Source organism: Leptidea sinapis, chromosome 7, assembly GCF_905404315.1.
Source record: "Leptidea sinapis chromosome 7, ilLepSina1.1, whole genome shotgun sequence".
NCBI lineage: Eukaryota > Metazoa > Arthropoda > Insecta > Lepidoptera > Pieridae > Leptidea > Leptidea sinapis.
In genome coordinates, this window is record NC_066271.1 from 15,737,776 (window position 1) to 15,751,517 (window position 13,742).

At 40.3% G+C, this 13,742-nt stretch overlaps 1 protein-coding gene across 1 annotated transcript in view; it reads left to right on the forward strand.

The window, feature by feature from the left end:
- The window catches only part of LOC126965290 (ras-specific guanine nucleotide-releasing factor 1-like), a 49,652-nt gene that overhangs the window by 407 nt on the left and 35,503 nt on the right, over window positions 1–13,742 (forward strand). The window contains exons 2-4 of the mRNA XM_050808807.1: window positions 733–835; window positions 3,096–3,166; window positions 7,157–7,306. Coding sequence (XP_050664764.1) covers window positions 733–835; window positions 3,096–3,166; window positions 7,157–7,306 — 324 coding nt within the window. The remainder of the gene's footprint in view (window positions 1–732; window positions 836–3,095; window positions 3,167–7,156; window positions 7,307–13,742) is intronic.

Genomic DNA, 13,742 nt, shown 5'->3' on the forward strand with positions numbered 1-13,742 from the left:
GCATGGGAATAAGTTATACAACGACTTTTGTAGTACCAGGATGCGACCCGTATCAAATCACAGTATGGCCACCATTCAATGGCTCAACGTTAAGAACATATTTAATATGCATGTAGGTAGTATAGACTGAATTTATATTAGAATTAAGGAAACGAACTATATCAGGATTTGATAAGGATACATGTTAACACCAGGAACAGACATAAACTTATAATGCCTGCTACTCGGCTAAGTAGAGTTAGTACGAGTAACTCTTTTGTGGGGCGATGTATATGCTTTTACAACAAGATCCCAGAAAATGCTCAAAACAAAAGTATAACGTTATTCAAAACAATTGTTAAAAAATGTTTGTGTGGTAAACGTTACTATAACATAAATGACTTTCTTAATGATACGACAGATTGGGAATGGAGCGACCGCCCTCAGGCTATTAAATAATAAGTTTAATTGTACAATATTACTTTGTAAACCTATTTATTCAATGAAAAATAAATTAAGAGGTGGACCATCAGGGGGACCACCCTTAACATTTAGGGGGATGAAAAATAGATGTCCGATTCTCCACCCTAGCCGATATACACGGTAAGATTCACGGAAATCGGTTGAAAATCTTCTGATAAATGTGTTGTTCATCCTCATCATACCATGCATCTCACCTCTGCATTTAAATATTAAAGAATTGGCGCAGGTTTTGTCTTCCTTATTTGACACCATTTATGTTTTGTTTTTTAGTGAGCGTCGCTGCACCAACACATCAATAAACAGTGAGCGCCGGCGGCACTGGGGCGGCTCCGAACCGAGAACTTCTGTCACCTCCCAAGTTTCACAAATGCAGGTATAACTATCTTATATATATAATCATTTTCAATAATATGAAGGCTTCTTGTACATGATGCCAGAACTGTACCGCGCATATCTGAATAAAAGCAAAAAAGCCATAAAGGCATTTATTTTTCTCAAAATTGATTCCTTTAGAATTCTTTTGATGTTAATGCTAACACTACCACCGCTTCAGAAAAAAATGGCACTCTGAGAGAGAAGAAGTGGCGCAAGAAACTCTCCCAGCATTCTTTTTTGAGCTCTTTTTAATAAAATATACAATATTGTATTGTCATTGTTATTCCTATAAAATAATCATAATCTAGGCCCAGACTGTCCGATCACTTAGTTTTTCAGCTGTGGAGTAGTAGGATTTACTACAGATTTTTATATAAAACATTTAAATTTATTAATTATATTGCGGATTATTAACATCACTTTGAAGTTATCACTTATGTCGTGTAGTCCAAAGCACACACGGTTTTCTGTTCCATTTGAAAATACCACGGCAATGTGCCGACGATTTTAGATATCTTAGTTTTAACTAATGGCGAACGACAACGCTGTCTGTAAGGTTTTTATTCACATTAAAACCAACATCTAATTGTCTAATCTTCAAAAAAAATTAATAAAAAATTTATGCTCCATAAACCTTTGCTCATAAAATAACAAAATACACAATAACGCTACGCTTGTATAATAAAACGAAGAGCCAGATTATTCCATTGACCTTGATGCGACGAATACACCCATTAAAGGGTGGCATTCCCTCTTCCTAGCGACTAGCAACAAAGTTAAGATACGTCTTTTAGCTCATTTTTTTTTGGAATAGGAGGACAAACGAGCGTACGGGTCACCTGGTGTTAAGTGATCACCGCCGCCCACATTCTCTTGCAACACCAGAGGAATCACAAGAGCGTTGCTGGCCTTTAAGGAAGGTTTACGCGCTTTTTTAGAAGGTACCCATGTCGTATCGCCCCGGAAACACCGCACAAGGAAGCCCATTCCACAAATTAGTAGTACGAGGAAGAAAGCTCCTAGAAAACCACACATCCAGATGGTGAGGATGATATCCTAACTTGTGGCGTGTCGTGCGAAGGTGGAATTCTTGTATGTGTTCTCTGTAATACTTCACAACATCGATGTCATATCTGAAACGGATTGCTTTACACATTAATTACAGATCTCTGCGAAGCTTTATCCGAAGGGTTGTTGTTGCTATAAATAGATGTTCACTCCTATTTTAGACTTTTAATTTACACTTAAACCAAACGTCTCAAATAACAAAGCTTATCTAATATGCTATATAGTAATTTATATAGTTATATACACACATACTCAAGCCTTGTTTCCGTCGGGGTAGGCAGAGACAATAGAATGCCATTTGTTTCTATCCTTATAAACCTCACGCGCTTCCTCTACATATATTACTCTTTTCATACATGCTCGCCGGTTGCGGGTGCTTCGGACCTCTCCTTTTCTCAAAACGTCCCCAATTTGATCGACGAATGTTCTACATGCTCACACTTGCCTTATATATTTGATGCGTCATTCTTTCTTCACTCATTCGCTCCACGTGTCCAAACCATTTAAGCATTCCTTTTTCAGTCCTTGTCACAACATCCTTTTTCAAACCACAGCGCGCTCGTATTACCGCATTCGGAATTCTATCAGTCAGTCTTACCCCACACATACTACGCAGTGATCGCATCTCAACTGCGTTAATTCTGCTTTTATGCTTCTTCTGCCATACCCAACTCTCACTTCCATACATTAACGTGGCGACAAGCACTCCATTATGTACAGCCATTCGCGCTTCTATTGGCACAGTCTGACCGTTTATAAAGGCATGCAGCGTTCTATTCACACAATTTCCCGCAGTCACTCTCCTTTCAATATCACCTTCATATCTTCCGTCTCTTGTAAACAGATAGTTATATAAATTACTATATTTACCAATACTTCCGAAAAGTTGAGATTTAATGCGAAGAATTGGCAAAAAACTTGTAACCGCTCCATCCGATCAGTATTATGGCTTTAGCATATTATTAGCCAAATAATATTTGCATGCACAAGGTAAAAAGTGAAAGCAAAAAAACAAATATAACATGAAAATACATCAAAATAATACCTACTCTAAGAGCTGTAGATACAACAATCCGCATTATCTGTAAATAAATAAAAGTTTTATGCGTGCATCTGAACAATGTAGTGAATAATTGTAACAGGCAATCATTACCGAAGCTAAATATTATAAAAATGTTTTTTCTATCCAGAACTATCGCCGTGAAACAAGTCAGTCGAAGGCAGGAGTTGTGATCACATCGTTCCGTCAGTCACACAGAAGGTAACAATTCCTCTGGAACTAAACTAAACTTAAATATTACCGATCAAGAAATAAAATTAAGCTGACTATTCTAATACCAGTATTATGGTTTATGGCTTGATAAGTTTTCTATGTCAAAGAATATTAATAATAAGTTAACATAATATGTTTTAAGGTTTTATCATCGCGGAACTTTAACATTGTAATTATTATGACGGGTACTCACGATATATATATTTTATATATTTGATGTCGATCACGGCGGAACTGCGGGGGCGGCGAGACTAATAGTACATCAATCTGTCCACTTGGCGCCTAGTTCGTTTTGGTCTTTGATTCCCTAATTCACGACACACACTACTGACGACATCAGAAATTGGATCGAAATATCGGTATAAAATATATATAATATATATCGTGAGTACCCGTCATAATAATTACAAGTTAACATAATATTTCGTTGTTTATTTTGCCGTGTGTTGCCCCTGGACAATTACCCACCTCTAAACCTACTAAATAATTCCATCGTTATCCTATACGATTGACTAAACAAGCAATCTCAACCATTCTATTTTTCTTTTTTACTTCAACACATTAAATACCTAATAATTGATATTGGCGTCCAAAAATATACTCGACCTGAAGTATATTTTGATTACTACTCAGGCATACTCTGTTTATTTATTTTTTACTTACATCTCTTAGATAAACTAGTACTCTGACATAACCTTAGTTTCTTTAATTACCTATAGTTTATTCACCCCAACTGTTTCCATTTAAGATAAAGTTGAATAGTGTAATTTCTTTCAGAATCTCCTCTCAATGTTTGCATGTATTACATATAAAATCATCTTCTACCTCATTCCACGGTCAAATTGAGTAAAATTGTAAGATCGCTTTGCACGATGACCCCAAATTTTACACAAAGTCGATATTATGCATAACAGCACATTACAGGATAAATTTATAACACGTCTTCGTACGTTCATTTGTGGTTAACTGATAAAATTAACAATATTAAAATATTTTCTGATCGATTTTTTCATGTGAATAGTTAATAAATATTTAGTTGCGCTGATTGAATTGAATATTCTTATTGTCCTGATAATGATTGTTTTTTATGCAAAGTATCGTCTACATGTTCATCCTTAGAATATTTATACTGTCTGATTTTATTCTTATGATAATCGGCGATTTTTTCCATTTTTAATTGAACAGCTTTGGGAAAGACGTGATGTGGTGAGTGGGAGAGGAGGTAAAGAGTAGAGAGGATGTAGACCATAGTCAATAGAGAAATTTTGATATTCGCTTGTCTAGATTTTTGCAACCTTTAACACGTACTACGTTGTTTACGATTTTCCTACTTTATGTTTGATTTTGATGATCCATAAAAATATCTATTAGTGTTGCCAACGTGAATATAAAATAGTTATCTTTTCTCGAAATAACTTATTATTGAGAAAGTAGCTATCTCTAATTAAATTATATCCGGCTCGAAGGACCATACAGGTGTACAGTCCAAGTACCTGGGATAACTGCTTCTAGAATTAAGTATCTATGCTGTTAAACAGCTGTCAACTGTTTTTTGTTAATATCTAAATGATTTTCATTTAGATATTAACGCGTTTATATACAAAATTCATAAAAGTTATATTAAGTAACAAATAAATATCTAAAATAATAAGAAAATATAAAAAGTTGGCAGCACTAGGACCATCCAAGATTCCAATATATTATGTAATATGACCTATCGTATAAACCTTACATACTAATTAATACGACATATAATATTAAATATTATCCAGCATATTATGTCTACACTATTTCACTTATATCAATTATTATTATATATTAATATTGCATGTGAACTCCTGCACGTTATGTTTTTTTTAATATTTTTAGACTTTTGTTAGTACAAATATACTCATCGTAATTATAAGTAAAATGTGAGTTTCGCTTATTTGACCTGGAAAATATTATGTATTTGTCATTGGATTAGGGTGGAAGCAGAGGCAAGGCAAATACTTATGTCAATATTTTATACTTAATTCTTAATTCGTTTTGCCTAAGATTTCATTCAATATTTCATTTTCCTTCTGCATGCAAAGTGTCCATTTTGTAATTTTCCTATTTAATTTCATAGTTTTCACTTTCATATTTATTACTACACTTTTTTGTCATATACACAAGATTTTTGCATGATTTTTTATAATTCATATTTCAATAAATTAACGATTATTTATTTGGAGAGGGTGGCTATTTGTCTGGTCCTAATGAGTCCTAGTAACACCGTGTCCAGAATTGAACTATTGTGTTCGCCACTCATACTTATAGCTCGTCGTCAAGCAATGCCGTCTTTACGAACCGCAGTATCTTATTGAAGCGAATATTACAAAAAGCACCTAGGATCAGGGTGTAGTGGGCAAGGATGTTGTTAAGCTTATGCATTAGTGGGCCGCAATCGCATAGGAGATGAAGAGGCGTTTGATCGGCCTCAAGGCAAAATCTGCAAGTTCGTTCCTTTTTGGTTCCGATCACGCTAAGGTGCTTTTTAGGCGACAGTGCCCAATTAGCATCCTGGTGAGTATGCATAGGTTTTTCCTGCTCTAGGTTGCTTTGGAATGGTTTAAACCTGTTGAGTTGCTCCAGCGTTTAAATGCTTCTTGTTGACAATGGGTTCTCAGGGTGTGACGAATGGCGCTCTTAGGTAGTCCACAAATAGGTTCCGGACCATAGGGACTGGTTTAGCTCCAGCTCTTGCGAGCTCATCGGCCATTTCTTTGCCTATGAGTCGGGGATGTATTGGAACTCATCTGAGAGTAACTCTATTTTTCATGCCTAATTTGTTTAGGTAGTCAATGCAGTTTGAAGATGGAGAGATGCTAAGGTCATACTGAAAGATCTGGACTCATTGACCTCCTTCAAAAACTCATTCGTTACCTTAGTGAAATGTAAAGACATGTTATCATCATTTACTACTACTTTGTTTCAAAAAACTCAACACACATTCACATACTAAACTGCAGTAGCTGTCCTTTGATTTAAAGAGATTTCTGTAATGTTCAGAATTTCCAAAAACAGAAGAAACATTTTCTTACAATGCTTCGATTTTACTTATCTTCTAAAGGAAAGGTCCATTCCGCCGATTAGATTTTTCTTTCAGGTTCATAGCAATTTCCCCAGGTTTCGCTACCGGTGACAATATTATATACAGCCAATGACTATTCTCCTTTATATATTTTATATTATGTTACGGCAATACTCCATATGCTTATATACTACAAAAATACATGTCAGCAAATGCAGTCGCAAGGATATGGTGGTATTTTTATCATTTTCAATCTGTTACTGTATGGTACCAATATGAGATCCAGTAACAGCACCACAGAGATCATCACGTCCACATCACGTCTAATTCTGAATTCACTGAACCAGAAATACATGGTGCTACAAGATTGCGCTTCATCACCAAATACTTATTGCAGTCTGAGACAAGTTTTTGTTGACTTAAGCCTCAACAAAAAAATATGACACGAATATTTTCTCGAGTTAATGGCCAGTGATGAAACTTTCAGTATGGCCCACGTGCTATAAGTAGTTGGATGGGTAGGGAACACAACAACAATAAGGGTCGGAGTGTGCAAGGGTACTACCGCCCTCTTAGCTCACACCATCAACCCGAAAAATGTAGAGGTAAGGTGAACCACCTTAAATAGAATTCAAATTGAATTGGTCGTTCGGTAAATGAAATTACATCAATCAAAACATCATTCGTTAACAATTTCATAACCTTTCCAGTGAGAAGTTAGTTTTCTTTATAAACCAAATAATATTTTGTAATATGAGATAATATCAAATCCATTAACTCTTTCGGCTTGGTTTTCGTCAAGATGTATACTCATTTAATTTCTATTATCAGTAGGTGCTAAGACTGCTATTTTTTTAAATGTTTCATGAATATTATCGAATTATAGATGTTCAATATTTAATGTTAATGTTGCGTTCATCCAGGAGTAGCACATCAACGGCTGCTGCGGCGTTCGCAGTGGCGACGTCGGCCTCGTCCAATCCGAGGTCTCCTCCAGCCAACTCTCCGACACAGGCGAGGCGAGACTCCGTCATATCCACGGCAGCTACTATGCGAGTTCTCAATGTATTGCGGTGAGCCAATAGCAGTTTGTGTACTGTCACAAAATCTATGTCTGCCGCAACGGGGCCGCAACTCATATCGTGTTTATATGTTTTAATGGGACGTAATTCAGAAAAAGTGTTTTGGAACGCACAATCATGTCGAAATTGAGTTAAGAACACAAAACTGGTCACGTGATTCATATTATCGGACTGACAAAAAATTACAGCCATACTATCACTCTTAAAATGACATCATGACTTAGTAGCCCAACCCACATATCTGGAATACACTAACATATATAAAACTTTAAACACGAATTCCTTAAAATGTGATATATGTGGCGTGGAATGTTTTTCAGGAACTACATCCATTATGGGTGTTGTTCAATAACAGGTGTTGATTGCTACTCTAACTTATAGTAGTGAATGTTGATCGTGGCAGAAAATAAATGAAAACAGAATAAATGCAGCACAAATAAGAGATTTACGTAAGTTACGAATTGTCTAGGACCCAGTGCTCTGTGAACGGCTCGATCACCTGGCGTTGCGAAAAGACGTCGCTTCATTGTGTGTCTTCTATCACATTTATCACGGGTGTTCCGAAGAGCTGTTAAACCTGATTCCTGCCGCAGAATTCCACCTTCGCACGACACGCCACAAATTAGGATATCATCCCCACCATCTGGATTGGTGTTCCTCTACAGTGCGGTTTACAAGAACTTTCCTCCACATGCCACAAAGCTGTGGAACATGCTTCCTTGTGCGGTGTGTCCGGGACAATACGACCTTCAGAAAAAGCGCGTACACCTTCCTTTAAGGCCGGCAACGCTCCTGTGATTCCTCTGGTGTTGCAAGAGAATGTGGGCGGCGGTGATCACTTAACACCAGGTGACCCTTACGCTCATCTGTCCTTCTTTTCCATAAAAGTTAATATGTACTTAATTAAAAGAAGCACCATTAAAACTGCAAGAGAACTGTGGCGACAATTAATGTGTGGGCCTTTTTGTGTTTAGCATGTTAAAGGCATAAATAGGCAATTATTTTCTCAAAATTGATTCCTTTAGAATTATTTTTGATGTCATTTCTAATATACTAGACACTACTACCGCTTCGGAAACAAATAGCGCTCTGAGAGAGATGAAGCGGACGCAAGAAACTCTCCCAGCATTCTTTTTTGCGCTCTTTTCAATAAAAATATACAATATTGTACAGTCATTTCTATCGCTATAAAATAATCATTATCTAGTCCCAGGCTGTCCGACCACTTAGATATTCAGCTGTGGAGTAATAGGATTTACGGCAGAGCCATTTTTTTTATAAAACATTTAAATTTATTTATAGATAATGCCTGAACAGTGGCTGGGACTTTATTATAGAAGTGTATACATTTACCCTTAAAGCTATTATGTATCTTATGAAGCAGAACAGATGTTTGTTAAAAGGGCCGTGGCCCGTTATAACATGGGTTAATTTACGTAATCTTTGGCGTGGGAGTTTTAGTAGCTTGCGAGAGAGTCTGAAGTCTACTTGGAGTAGGGCCTCTTTTGCTTGTCTACACCCTCTCACTTCCGTCCAGTATTTACTTTGTAATTCCTTGGTATGTTCTCGTATGACCATTGTAGGCCATCTAGAGGGGAGGGGGACGATTGGATCTGGTCCTATTGCTATCATCTCCGAGCCTTTTCTGGCCAGTTCATCCGCAGCATCGTTGCCGCGTGAGTCACTGTGACCTTTTATCCATTGAAGAGTTACCTGGTTGCCATTTGCACATAACTCCGTCAGATACTGGTGACAGTCGTATATTAGCTTTGAGGTGATAGTGTTGCTTTGTAGAGCTTGTAGTACTGATTTGCTATCTGAGAGGATGCGGATTGAGTAATCCTTTACCTTTCGTGCCAAAGTAGCTGTGGCCGCTTCTATGATACCCATGCACTCTGCTTGGAAGACAGTGTTCTGAGCTCCTAGTGGTGCGGCTATTTTTATATTTAGATCTTCCGAGAACACTCCGTATCCTGTACCAGATCTTATTTTCGAGCCATCGGTGAAAATCCTGAGGTCTTTAACATTAAAGTCCTCTTTTGGTTCTTCATACAACTGTATTTTGTATTTCTTATCGAATATGTATTCCTTTGGAGACCTGTCACTTACCGCGAGCAGCAGAGGCTCCTTTTCAATCACCTCAGCTAGGACCTCTGGGTGTGCGGGTTGATTGGTTCTCCAAAGAATTAGTGTCTTCAACCTTACTGCGGCGGAGGCCGCCTCTTGTTTTATAAAGACGTGTAGAGCCGGAAGATTAAGCATTGTTTCTAAGGCTGCAGTAGGTGTAGTTCGCATGCATCCTGTGATAGCCATACATGCCAGTCTTTGAAATCGTTGTAGTTTATTACACGTGGTTCTAAGTCTAGTGCGTGACCACCAAACTATTGCACCATAACATATCACAGGCCGTATCACAGCTGTAAAGCCATAGTACGATTTTCGGGGCAAGACCCCATGTCTTCCCTATCATTCTACGGCATTGCCAGAAGGATATTGTAGCCGTATTAATCTTCGCATCTATGTGGGCGCCCCAGTTTAGTTTGCTGTCAAGTATTACGCCTAAATACTTTACTTCGCTTGTTAATTGGAGTTCAGTGTTAAACAGTTTCGGCAGTTTGTAATTATTTAGTAACGTAGTAGAGTAGTAGTATTAATTAGTAACCTAGAACTCTTTTGTTTGTGAACAATACCAGTTCCGTTTTCGTTGGGTTAACTGTCAGGTCGTTATCTATGCATTGGTTTTCGTTGAGGGTGGCAATCAGATCATTTACAACCAAGTTCCATAGAAGAGGTGAGATTACGCCTCCTTGGGGACAGCCTTTGGCAACTATAGTTTTCTGCGTTTCACCTTCATCGAGTAAAATTACTCTGTGCTTAAGCATGTTTTCAATCCATAATGTCAGAGTTGTACATGCACCATGTCGTTGTAGGGCTTCTTTCATTTTTGTAAATTTTGTCTTATCGAAAGCTCCTTCGATATCCAGGAAGGTTCCTAGACAAACGATCTTTTCCGAAAGTGCACCTTCTATAACGTTCGTTACAGCGTGTAGTGCAGATTCAGTGCTTTTACCTTGACTGTACGCATGTTGATTGGGGTGTAAGGGTATATTCCGCAGGTAATTTTCCCTCAGTTCTCTTTCGCACAGTCTTTCTAGGGTCTTCAAGGCAAAAGAGGTGAGACTGATGGGTCTGTATTATCTAGCATTAGAGTAGTCGCTTTTACCCGGCTTCGGTATGAAGATTACTTTCACCTCTCTCTATTTCCTGGGGATGTATCCATGCGCAAGACATGCCCTGAAAATGTTAGTTAACCGGATGTGAAGGGACTCTCCTCCCCATTGCAATAAAGCGGGAAAGATCTCATCCGGTCCCGCCGATTTAAAGGGGTGGAAGGAATTTATAGCCCACTTCGTCTTATCATTCGTCACAACCTTATGGGCCAGTTGCCAGTCAGCTTCTTCAGCAGTTGTGTTTTCAACCACCCACTCCGTTTGCTGCGTTATTTTGCAGCCTGGGAAGTGCGTTTCTGTTAATACACGCTCTGTTTCTTCTGGTGAGTTAGTGAAAGTACCATCAGGTTTTCGCAAGGATTCCAGAATGTGTCTAGGTTGATTGGAGACCATTCTTCTTACCCTGTTTGCTTGGTTTTGGCATTGAATGCCATTGCAGTATTTACGCCAACTTTCAGATTTTCTGTATCTGATGCGTTTCTTGTATTCAGACTTACTTTCCTTGTAGATATCCCAGTCGTATTGTTCGCCTGTGTTCATTGCGCGGTTTAGATGTCTCCTCACTTTTTTCCTGAGCCTTTCCAGTTCAGGTCCCCACCATGGCTGGGGTTTAGGTTTGTTAGATTGGGGGGAGATGAGGGGGCATGTAGCGTGATAGCTGGCTATCATAAGATCACTGATTTTCGATGTTATCTGCGCCGATTATCTTGTCAGAGAGTGTTCCCTCATTCAGACGTGATTCCATCATCATCTTGTATTGCATGAGGTTCGTTCTGCGGGGTTTCCTCCTGGGAGACGGTTTAGTAGTGTTTACCTTCAGGTTAAAGAGTATCCATCTGTGATCTGAGCAAGATGCTTCTTTCGAGACATGCCAGTTGGATATAGAATTAGACATACCCTCCGTTGCCAGGGTAATGTCAATAATTGTTTTGCTCCTCTTGTTAATAAAGGTGGGTTCTGACCCTACATTTAAAATATTAAGGTTAGTAGTGAAAAGGATTCAGTAAGTTGCTTACCTCTTTCGTTAGGTGTCTGCATGCCCCAGAGCGGGTGATGTGCGTTGCAGTCTGCAGCTATTATCAGCTCGCTCTTGGTGGTCTCGCAATAGTTCACCAGTCTGACGAGAGCTTCTGGCGGTGGTTCTTCTCCATCCGGCATGTATGCTGAGGCGACCACTATCGCATTCTGGTGAGTATGTTGGTCCAGTAGTTTTATAGCGCATAAATCTCTGGAACAATAGTCTGTTAGGGATTGCACATGTAGGTTATTTGAAATGTAAATACAGGCTCTAGGTTGTTCTGGCCCTGAGTAATGTATGAGCTCACCTCCAATATTGGAGAGATAGCAAATGCGGCCTCGTCTAACCCACGGCTCCTGGATTAGAGCGAGAGCAGTAGAGTTAACCTCCAACCATTTCCGAAGTTGAGCCGTTGCGGTTTCACTATGGTGGAGGTTTATTTGTATAAAACTGCACATAGAAGGGGATGCCATTTTTGGATAGCAAGCCCTCCTCACCGTCCCTGATGCAGAGTTCTTCGATACCCTTAGTGCAGTTGGCATCGCCCTTGGTGCCCGAAGCCATAAGCTCTTCGAGCTCCTTCAGGCTGTCGAGCGCTTCCTCAGAAGGGGCACACACTTGCGGCACAGGTTCCGTCTGCTGGGTTATTGCCTTGTGATTCCATCGGTTCCGGTGGTGCAGTGTTATGGCCTTCGTTTGGCTCTGCAGGTTGAATAGTAGCCTCATCGTTAGCATCCTTGGAGGGGGGGGTCTCAATAAATTTTCCACCTGGCCCCTGGAATTTCATGTGATGATGATGTCCTTTCAGACGTATCCGTCGACGGCGAATTACATGTAAACTGAGCCCAGCATAAACGATAGTCGGCGCTCATGTTCCATTATTCTGGGGATATTCTCCTCCGGAACGCTTACGATGATGAATGTGTCATCGTTGTGATGGTGGAGAGCATGTAACAACCAGCAGTCTACCTCGGCCCAAGAATTTTGGAACCTAAGCATGCCACCGATCGCCTTGGTGTCCCTCCAAACAGCAGGATGCCGCACCTTATGCGGTTAGGGACTTCCCACATGTTCTTTACAGTCAGGCTGTCTCCATTTGGTAGTGTTATTTCTGGGACCGCTGCCTTTAGCCACTCAAGTGTGTTGAGATTGGAGACCACAGTTTCAGGACGCCCCCGTAATAGATTGGCTTGCCCAGAAAAGCAGGCCCTTCTCTCTCCTCACTTATAGCAGCCAGCATAGCGGCCACCAGCTTGTCTTCAAGTTTGTTTTGTATAAACTGGACTGCATTTGCGTCTATGTGCCCTGTTGTGACGGATGTTATTGCTACAACTGGGTCAGTTTTCGCGGCGTTGGCATATGTGGTAGGTTTAGGCCGATTCAATAGTTTTGCCCTCTTATGGTCCCCCCTTGGAGAGTTAGTATCGTCCAGACGAGAACGTTTGTTCGGTACAGAGGGTTGGGCTACGGCACTGACTTTGTTGGAAGGAGGCCCTCGGTTGTTGGTTGTTGGGGCCTTCCTGGAATCAATTCGGGTTTGGTTCCCCGGTATTTCTGAACCACGAGAGGTGCTGGGTTGAGGTTCTGTTGTTGAGGAGGCCATCGGGGCTTTGGCGTTTTGAGCTTCGGCCTTGCGAAGGCGGGCTGCTATGCGCCTCTGTCTCCTGTTGGGACGATGGTGACTCGTAGGTGCCGGTTGCGTTTGACTTTCCCTTATACAGGGCTTGTCTTGCTTTCGGCCCTTGTAGGACACGAGGGTCCAACCAGCCTCCAGTCTACTGACTGCTTGGGCAGGCACCACTTGCGCAGTGTCTGTGCCCATAGACGGTTGGGCCTTTGATGGCTCTTTCGTCAGTATGCTCCGGGTGCCAGTAGGTGCTGAACACTCTCCGGATGTGTTAGTATCCTTGGTAGATTTCTCCACCAAGGAACCAGTTATGGTACCTTTTGGTTTCCCTCCAGGTCCCATTTTAAGGGGTTTGTTGGATCTGTTATTCTCCATGTTAAAACCGGGTTAGATTTCATTCCCCGCGTTCCCCACCCTCCACGGAGCCCGCACCTGGGGATGGTTAACTTAACCATCAGGGCTAAGAAGGAAATATAGGTTCAGCTGGTTGGCCTCTTGCGCGACATCGGGAGCTCGAGATGGATGGCTGGTAGATCGATCCAATCCGCCAGG